The sequence below is a fragment of the Pelophylax lessonae genome, assembly GCF_965119305.1.
Source record: "Pelophylax lessonae genome assembly, chromosome: 4".
NCBI classification, from domain to species: Eukaryota; Metazoa; Chordata; class Amphibia; order Anura; family Ranidae; genus Pelophylax; species Pelophylax lessonae.
The window spans coordinates 539,054,358-539,070,060 of record NC_138771.1 but is presented as its reverse complement, the minus strand read 5'-3'; the positions used below and the strand labels follow the sequence as shown (position 1 = coordinate 539,070,060).

General features: G+C 41.1%; 1 protein-coding gene across 1 annotated transcript in view; it reads left to right on the top strand.

Annotated features, from left to right (window-relative positions):
* PRNP (prion protein (Kanno blood group)) overlaps positions 1-7,117 on the top strand; it is a 37,737-nt gene extending 30,620 nt beyond the window's left edge. Inside the window, exon 2 of the mRNA XM_082254896.1 lies at positions 5,617-7,117. Within this exon, the coding sequence (XP_082111022.1) occupies positions 5,617-6,375 (759 nt within the window). The 3' untranslated portion in view covers positions 6,376-7,117. The remainder of the gene's footprint in view (positions 1-5,616) is intronic.
* The last annotated feature ends 8,586 nt before the right edge of the window (positions 7,118-15,703 follow it).

Genomic DNA, 15,703 nt, shown 5'->3' with positions numbered 1-15,703 from the left:
ATTCACATGCTAATTAGCTCAGCGTACTTAAGTCAGCCTGGAAGCCCAGACTGCCGGCACCAAAAGTAAAACAAGATACAAATACACATATTATAGTGTAAATACTGAGAACCCACAGTAAACAATAGATGATCGAATCAACATGATTTACAATCCATGAAAGACAGGTGTTTGGGCTGATGACATGCATCTGTTACAAGTCTGATCAACTGAGCAGTCCAAACCATCAATTTATCTGTCACATCGTTTTTTTTCAGTCTCAGTGACGGCGAGTACCGTCACATAGGCCATGTTCTTTGTTCTGCTTTTAATTATTTATTTTTTATTTTTGACTAATCTTAGGCTTTAAAAAAGCCCCTTATTTATACTGCTACCTTGCTTTTAATATATATATATATATATATATATATATATATATATATATATATATATATATATATATATATATATATATATATATATATATATATTTTAAAATAAACTTTAAAAAAGCTACAAAATGAACATAAATGTTAATAAATAGTAGCAAGCTAAACAGTTTAAAAAAACTATAATGAGATATTAAATATTAGAAAAAGTACACTGGGTTAAGTTGGGAATATCTAATCAAATGTGCCTAAAATCTTCTGTAAAATATAAAGCACCTTAGTGTGGAATTATAAGAACGCTGGACACTGTTATCATCCATCCGGAAGAAAACTGTTACATTCCCATCAAAAATAAAGAAACAATAGCATAAGAACCAGATCATACTGTAAGACCCCGTTCACACTGGGGCGACGCTACTTGCCGGGCGACCTCACAGGTCGCGGCTCGCACCACGACCTCGGAGCGGCCGGCACAGACTTCATATCATTGAAGTCAATGCAGGTCGCCCCAAAGAAGCTCCGGACCCTTTTTCTAAGTCGGAGCGACTTGTGTCGCTCCTATTAGAACGGGTCCACAGCTACTCTATGGCAGGCGACCTGTCAGACGACCAGGTGTGAACGGAGTCTAATTGTAGCTGTGGATTGAAACTGCTTAACATTTTTACTTGCTGTTTCAGAGATAATTTTAAATAGGAGGCTTCTGCTTGTAAAAACAGGAAAGTAGGTTGCCATGCTAACAAGAGGTACATGCATAAGCCTGCTCCAAAGCATGCACAGTGTGTGGGTGGGTTATTATCTGCGGTTTTGGATAAATGGCTTGGAAGTTTTAAAAAAAAAGTCCTTAAACTGGCTCCTGATACAAAGGTGCAATAGCAGCTGCCAAGAGTCCTAATGAAATGGAACATAACAATCAGAAAGTGATATTTTTCCTGAAGTTCAAAACACCTTGAAGTGGAACTGAACTCAAAAAGTGAATTATTGCTATATTATCTGTACAATAAAAAAATGGAAATTGTGCTTTAGAAGTACCCAGAACATGTGCATTTTGTCTGGAATTCCTCCTGAAAAATAGCAGTGAAAAAAGTAGTAGTGAAAACAAAAGAAATCTGTCAGGTTTAAGCCGGCTATACACAGTAGAATTCTGTTTGAGTTATTGTACAGAATTTCAGAAAAATCATTTGTCAGAGAACTCGATAGCTCCTACAGTGACAAATTAGATTTGAAGTCAATTAAAAAATGTCTATTTTTTCCAATATTTTCTATTTAAAATATTTGAACAGTTTGAACACTTGAACAGTTTCTTAAGGGCAATATATTAAAGTGATACTAAACCTAAAAACATTTTTTTTTACCTTAAAGTGATTGCAAAGTCTTGTTTCTTTTTTTTTGATAAAAATAACAAACATGTTATACTTACCTCCTTTTTGCAGTTGGTTTTGCACAGATCAGCCTGGATCCTCCTCTTCTCGGGTCCCTCTTTGGCTCTCCTGGCCTCTCCCTCCTGTTGAGTTCCCCCACAGCAAGCAGCCTGCTATGGAAGCACCTGAGCCGAGTCACAGATCCCTGTGTCCATTTAAGCACGGTGCTGTGGTTTGGCCCCGCCCCTCCTCTCTACTCTACATTAAGATAAAAAAAACTTCTGATTTTACAACTCCTTTAATGCATTGCTTACATTTAGATAACAAATGTTTTTAGTTTCCTTGTGCCCCCCCCCCCCCATTTCCTGTGTGAAGGGGAAGAGAGGGGAGAAGAGATCAGTGCTGTGCATGACTGCATCTATTCTCCCTCCTCTTCCTCTTTACACAGCATTCAGCAGCAGGAGCCATTGGCCATTGGCTCTTGCTGCTGTCAATTAGATGCAGTGAAGAGAAAGTGGGGGGCTAGCCTAAGTCCCCCTGTGTAAGTCTATGGAGCGCAGCTCCATAGGTACACAAGTCAGGAGCGAGCACGCATCACTTGTCCCCATAGCAAACTGCTTGCTTTGGGGACACAAAAGAAGAGGAGGAGCCAAGATCGCTGCTGGGGACCCGAGAAGAGGAGGATCCTGACCACTCTGAGCAATACCACTGTACAGAGCAGGTAAGTATAAAGATACAGTATTTGTTATTTTATTTAAAAAATAATAATTCTGACTTTAGTAACACTTTAAGTAATGCAATACAAAAGTCATTGAATAGGAGGGGGACCATAAAAATGTCATAAATTATTATCTATTCTATGGCATACAGTATATCTTACCTAGGTGAGAGGAGGGCAGGACAAAACTGGTTCCTCTCACCCTCCTCTCCTCAGTATAGCTTAATGGGGGATTGGGGTATGTAGCTTTGGTGGAACAGAGGGAGAGAGAATAAGAAATGGGGGGGGGGGGGCTCCAGAGAAGGTGATGTTGTCTCCATTTTGTACAACTGTGACTGTTTGTAAAGGGGCTGGACAGTTCTTCTCTACTTAATAGTTAGCAGGTGTTCAGCTGTTAAAAAGTGGGTGTATTGACCCTTACTGTACTTTACCATTGTAATAAGTCCTTTATGGGTGGTTAACAGGAGATGACATTGTTTGTTGGTATGAGTATATCTGCAGAGGGACCATTTTGTTCAGCTCTTTAAATAAAATGGGTCATTTATTGTACATCGAGTTTGTCTGAGTTTTGTCTTGAACAGTAGGTTAGTGTTGTGATTTCCATAATCATGGGAGCAGGGATTTGGCTGCATTCAGGAAATGTAATATCAATGAGCATTTGTACTTTATTAGGGTCATGGTGTGGTGTAGTAAGAATCGGGGTGAATGGATGACAATGGTTTTAGTGATGAGACGATATACCTCAATCCAAAATGGTTGGATCTGTGAGCAGTGCCACCATATGTGAAGGAGGGTGCCCTTCAATTTATGGCATCTACAGTGCAAATCTAGGATGTTTTCTAATATATGACCTAGCACTATGAGTGTGTGTTCTGTACCCCCGAGCCCTAAGCTAATAATTTATCTGAGTGTTGTCCTTAATGGAGAATTTGAAGGACGTGTTGTTGATCTGTTCTCAACTTTCTGCCGTAATGTTTTGGTTGAGGTTTGTTTCCCATTATCTGGAAAATGGTAGAACGTTTCGGAGCACAGACTGGGCAAGACCAACATAGATTGTTTATAAATCGTGGCACAGGAAAGGCTTCCAAAGCATATTCATAAGATAAAAAAAATGCTAGACAGACAAAGAGAATATTGAAAAAGAAATACATTAATTGCTCAGTTCACATAAGATGCAAACTCTATACATGCCTTCATAACACAGTAAAATCGAATTTCATTCAAGCTAAACTTTGTAGTATTTATTAAAGTACTATTAAACCCCAAAATAAAAATGATAAATATTGCAGCTTACCATTTGTAAAAATGTCTTAGGGTGCCTCTTCTTTGGATAGAGGAGCAATGGAGACACCTTTGGACAGTAGAATTGTCAATCTGGGGAGAGAGTAGTGTTAGGTGCACCAGCACATTAAAGTTGAACCTCGGGCTAACACTTTTTAAGCAGTTACAGCAAAAGTTGTTTTTTTCTTTTTGAGATAAAGGTTTTACATACATGAAGTTGGAAAAATAGACTCCCTGACCAGATCAAGAGGCGAAAATAAAGAACAAAAAAGGGGTAGTGAAAGAAAAAGTAGGCAGCCACCATATCTAAGAATTGATAAGCTGCAATGTAATACATTTTTGGTAAAATATTAAAATTTTACATGCATCATTACATAAGGATGAATGGGAGATACTTGATATATTAACATATACACCAAAAGTATCGGCACGCCTGCCCTTACACGCACATGAACTTTAATGGCATCCCAGTCTTAGTTTGTAGGGTTTATTACTGAGTTGGCCCACCCTTTACAGCTATAACAGCTTCAAATCTTCAACCTTGCTTTGTGCACTGGTGCACAGTCATTCTGGAACAGGAAGGTGCCATCCCCAGACTGTTCCCACCAAGTTGGGAGCATAAAATTGTCCAAAATGTCTTGGTATGCTGACGCCCTAATAAGAGTTTCCTTTACTGGAACTAAGGGGCCAAGCCCAACCCCTGAAAAACAACCCCACACCACAATCCCCCCTTCACCAAATGATTTGGACCAGTGCAGGAAGCATGGTCCATTAAGACATGGATTAGCTAGTTTGGAGTTTAGTAACTTGACTGGCCTGCCTTAACCCGATAGAACACATATTTTGATGAATTATAGTGTAGACTGCAAGATAGGCCTTCTTGTCCATATCAGTGCCTGAACTCACAAATGCACTTCTGGAAGAATGGTCAAACATTCCCATAGACACACTCCTAAACCTCATGGACAGCCTTCCGAGAAGAGTTGAAGCTGTTCTGGCTGCAAAGGGTGGGCCAACTCAATATTGAACCCTAAGACTGGGATGCCATTGAAGTTCATGTGCGTGTAAAGGCAGGCGTCACAATACTTTTGGTAATATGGTGTATCTGAGTCTACATATATTGAAAATTTACAATATGTTCTACATAATATTTGTTTTGCATTTTTCTTTTATACATACCTATGCATTTTGAATTTTTTTTTTCATAGACCATGTGCATTACAGTACATATGATTTTTCACAATAGGAAATCACAATAACGGTAATAAATTAGTTAGTTTAGATAAGAAGTAAGAAAATATTTCCATACTTCTCCATGGATTTTTCACCTCATTATGATTAAAAATTGTTGATTGCAGCACATTAACTGTTAGAAAATAGAATGAATGCTTTGAAAACAATTGTTTGTAAATGAAGTTCTACCCATGCATGATCAGCTTAAAAGCTCTGCTCCCTCTGACTGCTAGTTTCTGGAGATTTGGTGATGTCACTACTGTGCGGAACACTGTTGCTTTTTACTGGAGGCGCTGATTACAGAAAGCAATAGCCCTACCTCTACCAAGATGGCCATTTTCACACGAAGATATAGTGCACAATAAGGCATGGTATGTCAGTAATAGATATTGATCAGCTGCAAGGAGCACATGGGTAATACTGGTGACTGCCCCTTTGCCTTTTGCCTGCCTTTTTGGGCGCAGCTTCCAGGGTTTAGTTCCTTTTTAACAGGACAAGCCATGCATTTCAGTTCCCCTATCAAATACTTTCAACTGCTATTCATATATTTTTTAAAAGCATGATTCTTTATTTTTAGCAGCATATGGCTAGCTATAGCAAAATGAGACCCTGTGTATTACAAAAAATATAACTAAAATCTTTTACATTTTTCTTTCAGATGCCAAGAACTTTTTGGGCCATCTTTTTCCTGGTCTCATTCTGTCTTATGTTGACAGTAGCCTCAAAGAAAGGAAAAGGCAAAACTGGTGGCTGGGGTAATAGTGGGACCAACCATAACCCCCCAAGCTACCCAGGAAACACAGGCAGCAATTGGAATCCCAACCGTGGCCAGAACCCAGCCTACCCTCCTAATACAGGAGGTGGCTATAATCCCCACTATCCAAACAACCCTGGAAGCAACTGGAATCAAGGTGGTGGCCAAAATTACAACCCTGGAGGAAGCAGCTACAACAAACAATGGAAGCCTGACAAGAAAAAAACCAACATGAAGATGGTTGCCGGCGCAGCAGCAGTAGGAGTAGTCGGGGGTTTCGTCCTAGGAAATGCCATGAGCAACATGAGATACCACTTTGACAATGATATGGACAGTCGTTACTATAACTCCTACCGTAACCAGATGCCCAACCAAGTCTACAAACCCCAGTACCAAGGCAATCCACAAGTGTCTGAAGATAGGTTTGTCACTGACTGCGTCAATACTACCATGGTTGAATATGTAGTCAAACCAAATGAATCAAAGAACACCACTGATGTAAATGAAACCGAGATCAGAGTCAAGAGCACCATCATTCGGCAGATGTGCGTCACTGAATACCAGCGCTCACCTGAATATTGGGGTAATTCTGGGCTGCAGATCATTTTTAGCTCAAGTCTCATCTTTTCCATTTCCCTCTTTGTGTATTTTGTGGTGCAATGATCTGAAACCATGATAAAAGTCAATATGTATATATATATATTGAAACAATACAGATATCCTGCTCCACTGCCTAAGCCAATATTTTCTCTACTGATTCCCTGTATATTCTTAGCTTTGGGATGACCTGAAATATATGCTGTGTACTTTGTTAGTGTAAACATTACCTATCACAGCTGTGTAACAAAAAAGCAGTGGTTCCATCAGTCTTGCATGGATACAGATCTACCTTACAAGGTTGGTAAGATCTATATGTCTTGCAGCAAACCCTTTTTTATTCTTATTATTATTATTTTTATTATTGTCATGTACCAACGAAAACTGCCTATGTTTGCATGTTCTTGCCCCACCACCAAGCTTTCGTTTAAAATCACATGCCTAACTGGAAAGCACCATCACAGCCTTCCAAAGTAGCCATCTACTTCTTGATCTTCTCCTTCACCGGACATTCCTGAGAAAAACTGGAGAATGTACCCATTACCTAAGGCTGCTGTGCAACATGTAGCCTTATTTGTGGTTTGAATTTCACTTTTCAATGACACTTCTTATAGATTTCATGGCAAAATGAACAGATATTTCATACTTACAAGGTCGCTGATGTTCCTAATCAGAAGATACACATATTATGAAAATAGATGGCGGCTGTGCTTTGCACTCAGGGTGACGAGCAAGAGCGGAGATTCAGGACCAAACACCCAGCAAATATGATACAATGCAATTTGTTATACTACTGTTTATACTAATGGTCTTATTTAAGGAAAAGGGCAAAGTAAAGTAATCAGTAGTCAATACATTTTTTTGATTGCTCTATACCGATAAAAGGTGAAATCTGGTTGCTTTTGGCTGCTGTACTATTCACACAATCATTGATCTTTGCACTACTTTATGATATCACTTACAGGCAGTCACCGGGTTACAAACAAGATAGGTTCTGTAGGTTTGTTCTTCAAGTGATTGTAAAGTCGCATTTTTTTTTTTAAATAACAAACATGTTATACTTTCCTGCCCTGCGCAGTTGGTTTTGCACAGAACAGCTCTTCTCAGGTCTCACTTCTGTGCTCCTGGCCCCTCCCTCCTGTTGAGTACCCCCACAGGAAGCAGCTTGCTATGGGGGCACCCGACCCGAGCTGCAGCTCCATGTGTCCATTCAGACATGGAGCTGCTGTTCGGTCCCCCCCCCCCCTCCCGACGAATTGACTTTGATTGACAGCCGCAGGAGCCAATGGCGCCTCTACTGTGTTTCAGCCAATCAGTAGGGAGAGTCCCAGATGGCCTAGGGACTTGTGAACATCGCTAGACAGAGATGGGGTGCTGGGGAGGCCGCTGCAAACAGAAGGCTTTTTATCTTAATGCATAGAATGCATTAGAATAAAAAACCTTCTGCCTTTACAACTCTTTAACCACTTCACCACTGGAGGAATTACGCCCTTCATGACCAGGCCATTTTTTTGCGATACGGCACTGCTTTATTTTAATTTACAATTGCGCGGTCATGTGACATTGTATCCAAATAAAATTAATGTCCCTTTTTTCCTATAAATAGAGTGCTCTTTTGGTGGTATTTAATCACCTCTGTGTTTTTTATTTTTTGCACTATAAACAAAAAAACACTGACAATTAGCGCCGGTTCACATTGCAGTGACGCTACCTCGGAGGTCGCGGTGCGAGCAGCGCGCCGCTACCTCGGAGCGGCCGCCACGGACTTCATAACATTGAAGTCTATGGCGGTCGCCTCCGGGTCGCCCAAAAGAAGCTCCGGACCCTTTTTCTAGGTCGGAGCGACTTGTGTCGCTCCTATTAGAACGGGTCCGCAGCTTCCCCATGGGAGGCGACCTGCGGCGACCTGTGAGGCGACCAGGTCGCCTCACAGGTCACCCTAGTGTGAACCAGCACTTAAAAAAAAAAAAAAACAATATTTTACTTTCCACTATAACACATCAAAAAAAATTTGAAAAAATCTAATTTGTTCATCTATTTAGGCCAATATGTATTCTGCTACATATTTTGGTAAAAAATAAATCCTAATAAACGTATATTGATTGGTTTACACAAAGTTAAAGCATCTACAAATTATGGGATTTTTTTATTCATTTTAATTTATTTATTTTACTAGTAATGGCGGTGATCAGCAACTTATAGTGGGACTGCGATGTTGCAGTGGACATTCGCACACTTACTGACACTTTTTGGGGCCCAATGACACTATTACAGTGATCAGCGCTAAAAATATGCACTGTCACTATACTAATGACACTGGCTGGGAAGAGGTTAACATCTGAGCTGATCAAAGGGTTAATTGTGTACCTAGCCAGTGTTTTTGTGTACTGCAGGAGGTGTTTTTACTAGGGGAAGGCATGGATCCATGTCCCTGCTGTGCAGAGACACAGGATCCCTGCCTTCCCTCCTCCTGACAGAACAGCGATCTGTCTTGTTTACATAGACAAACCACCGTTCTGCCTCTGCACAGAACGATGGCGGGTGCTGGCAAACATCGAGTCCGTGATACCTGCCGATCAGATCCCGCTGTGTACAATCACATGTGATCCAGTGCAAGGATTGGTGATAAAGCTTCAATGGAGACACCATTTTCGCATGATAACTCTTACAGGAATGAATTTCCCTTCCTAGAGGGAGATTTCCTCTCACTTCCTGTTGTCTCCCACTGATTGCAAGAATGAGTCAGATGTTTGTAACTCGGGGACTGCCTGTATTGCCATAATAATTTGTTTACAGTCATTCAAGCACCATCTAACTGTGTAGTCAAGCGTGAACACGAAAATATGATTGTGTTCCCTACACCCTAACTAAATAATTAGCGTGATTGTTGCCAGTTTTATTTAAACAATGTAAACATCAATGATGAAAAATGGAAAAAGCATCCCTGCTAGCATAGCGGGTCACCTGTTGCTGTACTTGTATTGTATTAATAAAGGATGTTTTGATTTTCCATATGTTTCTATAATCCATATAATGTGGCTGGTGCCACTGTATGCATGCCTGTAAAATCCAGGAACTGTGCGAAATGCATAGTTACAGTATCTCACAAAAGTGAGTACACCCCTCACATTTTTGTAAATATTTCATTATATCCTTTCATGTGACAACACTGAAGAAATTACACTTTGCTACAATGTAAAATAATGAATGTACAGCTTGTATAACAGTGTACATTTTCTGTCCCGTCAAAACAACTCAACACACAACCATTAATGTCTAAACTGCTGGCAACAAAAGTGAGCACACCCCTAAGTGCAAATGTCCGAATTGGGCCCAATTTGCCATTTCCCCTCCCAGTGTCATGTGACTCATTAGTGTTACAAGGTCTCAGTTGTGAATGGTGCGCAGGTGTGTTCAATTTGGTGTTATCGCTCTCAATCTCTCATACTGGAAGTTCAACATGGCACCTCATGGCAAAGAACTCTCTGAGGATCTAAAAAAAAAGAATTGTTGCTCTACATAAAGATGGCCTAGGCTATAAGAAGTAGAGATCGACCGATTTTTGGCAAAGCCGATATATCAAGGGCCAATGTGCACTTTTCCCGATATATCGGAATCGGCCGCGGAGGTTACCGATATTGCCGATATTTCGGCAAAGTGCATGTACTGGAGTGATGCCTGCAGCTAGAGGCATCATCCCAGTACGGGCATCCATAGCCAATGGTTGGCTGTCTTGTAATGACAACCAATGCTGCTGAGATGCCGCTCGACTGTCATTGCAAGGAGCGGGAGGGGACGCCCCCCCCTCCTGCATCCTTCCGTGGCACGCCCGGGTCTCCCGTCCCACCAGGAGACCCAGGCAACAAGCCTGCACGGCCGCCGAAGACCCAATCAAAGCCGCATTCGGCTCTGATCGGGTCTCTATGCAAAAACCTGGAAGTGATGTCATGAGTGACATCACTTCCGGGTAATGTCTGGCGCCAGATCCAAAAAATGACAGCATTCAAAACAGCCAAACTTGGCGTTTTGAATGCTTTTAAGTGCAGAGGAGGGGTTTGGATCCAGATCCCTCCACAAAAGTACCTGTCAAAAAAAAAAAAAAAATTTGTTTTAAATGTACAAAAATATCGCTCAATATAGGCCGATACCGATATGCATTGGCCAAAATATCGGTATCGGAAACGAAAAACCGGTATCGGTCGATCACTGATAAGAAGATTGCCAAGATCCTGGCCAAGATCATACAGTGGTTTAGCCGGACAGGTTCCACTCAGAACAGGCCTCGCCATGGTCAACCAAAGAGGTTAAGTGCACATGCTCAGCATCATATACAGAGGTTGTCTTTGGGAAATAGAGGTATGAGGGCTGCCAGCATTGTTGCAGAGGCTGAAGGGGTGGGGGTTAGCCTATCAGTGCTCAGACCATACACCACACAATGCATAAAATTGGTCTGCATGGCTGTTGTCCCAGAAGGAAGCCTCTTCTAAAGATGTTATTTTGAGGGGACAGCAAATTTACACTGTTGGAAAAAGATATATAATAGATAGATACTCAACTACTCAACAATATCCCTATATATATATAGTAGCGCAAACTTGTCAAGAAGCAAGTGCCAAAAAATACTGTGCCCACTGCACAAAAGTACGAAATGCAATAAATGTCACATAGGCAGCAGGAAAAAGTTCAGAAATGACTCAAACAGTCCATATTCCTTCACTCTATCTCCTGGGATGATAATGTACAAAGACGTGTTTCTTAAAAGGATCACCACCACCACCGTGCTCCAAGGGGGGAGGAGAATTACCCACTCACCAGATGCTGGGGCCCAACCCACTTTCGTGTTTGAGCATTCAGGCTTATAATGATATAAGCCTGAATGCTCAAACACGAAAGGTGGTGGTGATCCTTTTAAGAAACACGTCTTTGTACATTATCATCCCAGGAGATAGAGTGAAGGAATATGGACTGTTTGAGTCATTTCTGAACTTTTTCCTGCTGCCTATGTGACATTTATTGCATTTCGGACTTTTGTGCAGTGGGCACAGTATTTTTTGGCACTTGCTTCTTGACAAGTTTGCGCTACTATATATATATATAGGGATATTGTTGAATATCTATCTATTATATATCTTTTTCCATATGTTTTAGTTAAGTAGCTGCATAGCCAATTTATTTATTGGTGAGTGGTCCTCATTTGAAGCGCTTGGGATAGCTTATACCTTTATTTGGTTTTCGGTGGGCATTTAAGCTGTCATATTATATAAATTTACACTGTTATACAAGCTTGAAAAAAGATTATATACTGTACAGTGTGTCTTCTTTTGTAACTTTGCTGTGGAAAAAACCTTATTTACAGCACCGCTGGGCGCTCACGTGACCCGCTGGAGATCTTCTCCTCTTCCCCCAGCTGACGTCAGTGGCCCCTCCCTCTGCAGTGCTCAGAGCAGGGCTGACGTCTGCGGGGATCTCAGCCCCTCCCTTTGCAGTATTCGGAGCGGGAGTGGAAGAAGAGCTCTGGCGGGTCACATGAGCATCTAAAGGCGCTGCAAATAAGGTATTTTCCACAATAAAGTTACAAAAGGAGACACACTGAACATGTCATAGTGCTCACTCCTGGTGTAATTCAGGTTTTTTAGAACATAGAGAGGGTCAAATGACACAGCACATGCACTCACACTGCTGTTTCTCATGCTTTGAAGGATCAGGATATATATATATATATATATATATATATATATATATATATTTTAGGGTTACAACCACTTTAAGATTGTCATTGTACATACATAAATAAATAAGACGCCTAAAGCCCTAGTGTGTTCTTTGTAGCCAAAATGAATATGAGACCCGATCCTGTTTTCGGGGAAACGCGGTACTCACCTTGTCTCTTTCTACCACAACTTTGTTTGGCCACTAGGATTGGGTAAAGAAGACACAAACAACGTGTAAGCTCCAAACAGTTTAAGCTCCTAACTTGTCATAGCTCATAGAGGGCTGTGGACTCCCATGTGACTTTCCTGGGCCAATCTTAAATCTAACCTATACATGGCCTATACTGGCCATTTTACTTCCCTCTAGGTGGCCAAACAGAGCAAAGAAGAAGGGAGTGATTTTGAGTATGTACTGCTGGGGACTGAGAGGAGTTAAGTGACCCTTTTGCCTTGCAAGCAATCATTTTAAAAGTACCCTGTTGTTATATTAAGTTGATCAAACCAGTGAAAGCTGCAGGAGACATCAGCACTCTTGGAAGTATTGGTTTTAGTGTGGACTTTAGCAGAAGACTTCTCTGCTTAGTGTGGTCAGTTTTGAATAGAAAAACAGAGGGATTGGCCAGGAACACCAGGGATTTTACACAAAGGAAGCAATACAAAGAGAACACGATACTTTCTCATACATAACACATTAGGCACATATCAGGAATATGAAGTGTTGGGGTAACAAACGCTTTTAAATGCTTAGGTAGCAGTATGTCTCTCCATGCCCCCAGGGCTGGGACAAGGGGTGTGCAGCCCAGGCTGCAATGGGTTATTGCAGGGCTAGGGGCGCCCTGACCCTAACTCTAAGGTAAGGGGGGGCGCAGTTTGGCATATTTTCCCTGGGCGCTGGATGACCTTGTCCTGGCACTGCATGCCCCCTTATACTTACCTGAGCCCTGACTCGATCCCGTACTGTATCCATCTGTGCTCCCTCAGGCTTTGCTGAGGCAGCAGAAGCCATTGGCTTCTGCTGCTGTCAGTCAAATCCTATAACGAAGGAGTGGGAGGTGGGGCGAGACATCTGTCTATGTCTATAAATGCAGGAAGCTCAGCTTGGTAAGGAAGCCCGCAGGTGTGCTCCCATAGCAAGCAGCTTACCAAGAAGAGGAGAAGCAATGAATGCCAGTGGAGGACCCCAGAAAAGGTTCAGTTCAGTTGTTAATACTTATACTTTTAAATGATTTACAAGTATTAACAGCCAGTAATATTTTGTGCATTTACAAAAACATTCACTTTTTTTTTTAACAGTCTCCATTTTTAGCTAGCATTACTGTGAAATTCTTTACTGAAACAAAGTAATCGTATTCATTTTCTTTTTAATGAAGGACATTGGGGCTCAGCAGGGATAACTGGCATGGCAGAAACGTTATGATTACATTGAAGTCATTCATTACCTCACACTAAAGCTCACTATACACTACACAATCTGTTTGTACAATCTCGTTTAGATCTACCATCATCTATGTAGTGCAAGAGCCTGCATTACATACAGATTGCATGGTTGGATTAGGCGTGTCCTCCTATTATATAGTTTTGGTAAATCTAAAGGAGATTGTACAATCAGATTGAATAGTTTATGGCCACCTTAAGGCACCATAATTCCTGTTCTAAAGGCCTAGGGGAGCCCTAACCAGGTGACATGGCTTTCCACCGGTCACCAGACATGGGAGTAAGTCACACATGTGCAAGTCACAAGCAAATCTCAAGTCTTAACCTTCAAGTCTCAAGCAAGTCCCAAGTTACTGTGGCGAAGAGCAAGCAAGTCAAGTCGAGTCGCTGCTAGAAGTCAAACAAGTCAAGTCAAGTCATTTATTTTGGTCAAGTTACAAATCAAGTCAAAATACTGATCTACTCCAATTTTCCCCTTAAAATCAGTTAAAAGTCAGTGGTCAGGAAAGGTTTTGTTTTATTTTCAACATTAACAAAACTGCTTAGTGCTTTTTTCTTGGCATATTAAAGAAACACGTTGAATGCCCAAACAGCTCAAAATCCTTTGTCCGGTCATGTTTCAACACAACAGTCACTAAAAACATGTTAAGTATTTCCATTGTTAAACAGCCTGTGTCCTAAAAATCAGAACACACTGAGGTGTTTTAAGTGACTGTGGTGTCAGAAACATAACAGGCACATTCATTTTGCGTTAACACATCTTGAGAAAATGCAAATATTTAATAACTTAAAAAAGTAAAGTCATTTCGAGTCATATGTCTCAAGTCAAAGTCAAGTCTCAAGTCATGAATATCAAGTCAAAGTCAAGTCGAGTCTTTTATTAATTTTAGTCAAGCAAGTCTCAAGTCCTCAAACTGGTGACTTAATTCTGACTTAAGTCAAGTCATGTGACTCAAGTCCCCCACCTCTGCTGGTCACCACCCAGGACCAGGTGGGTCACTCGCAATGAAGACGCTTCGCATCTTGGTGTTTCAAGTATATTTCCCAGAAACAGAACTGAGGAGACCCTTTGGCTCAGCTCTTCGTACATCACAACCACCTCTCAGCCTCACAGTTGCGACCTATTCTTCTGATGTTGGCTGAGGAAACTTACAGATGGCTGCATTTGCTTCCCAGGTTTCATTTCAGGAAACAGAACACAGGATCTTTCAAGAATCTCTGTGACAGGCAGCTATGTTTTCTATGACAATGTAATCCTCTCTGTTCACAACCACTTACACTCCCTGACACTAAACCTTTATTACTCTTTTTTTTGGTCCACTAGTTTATCTTTTTGGCTCAGCTCAACCTCAATATGAGCATTTTATCCTAATGGGCACAAAATGATAAAGAGTCTCATGTACTCAAGTGTTTATTGTCCCCACAGCCACCAACTAGATCCTGAAAAGTTGGATTCTTGTCCAGCCAAAACATTTTTTTTTGTTTTCAACAGAGCAGGGAAGGGTTAGAACCTCTGTTAGGTTTAAACTTCTATCCAGGGCTCCTACACAGAGATTTACATTCAATTCCTGCCCTTCTGCCAACATCTTACTGGACAGCAAATGAGGATCATTTTCAAACAGAACAGTAAAAAATAAAATGGTTTTCTTTAGTAGAGTAGGGGAAAGTTAGAACCCCTGTCAGATATGTATTTCTGTCTGGGTCACTGTTGGATTCTTTTCCTCATTACCTGTGCAGTGAAACCACTGTTTATAGACCAGGAAGTAAGGGTAAATATTTCTAACGGAGCCCATGAAAAAGAGTCCTGAAAACCTAAAAAATGTTCTAATTCTTCGCCACTCTATCCATAAGTAGAAAAACAATTTTGGCTTGGCATAAACTTAAAGTGGATGTAAACCCTCACATATACCCAGTGAAGTGAACAGCCTCAGATGATACACAGGTGAAACAGGTCTCCCTACATAGGTTTTACATGCATATCTGCTGTCTTCAGCTTTCTATATATCTTTAGAAAGTGCACATCGTGTTAGAATTGTTTTTCCTGTTTCAGCAGTGGGAGGTGAGTCCTGGCATACACTGTGTGACAGCTGATTGGAGGAAAGACACACACCCCCCCCCCCCCACCCACATAGGCAGAAGAACAAAGATACTTGCAGAGCCGTGCTGTGAATAGACAAGCTCTCTGCTTATCTATTTATAGCACCCACCCTGACACAAATTTTCAGCTGCTCTATGTTGGAGAACTTGTC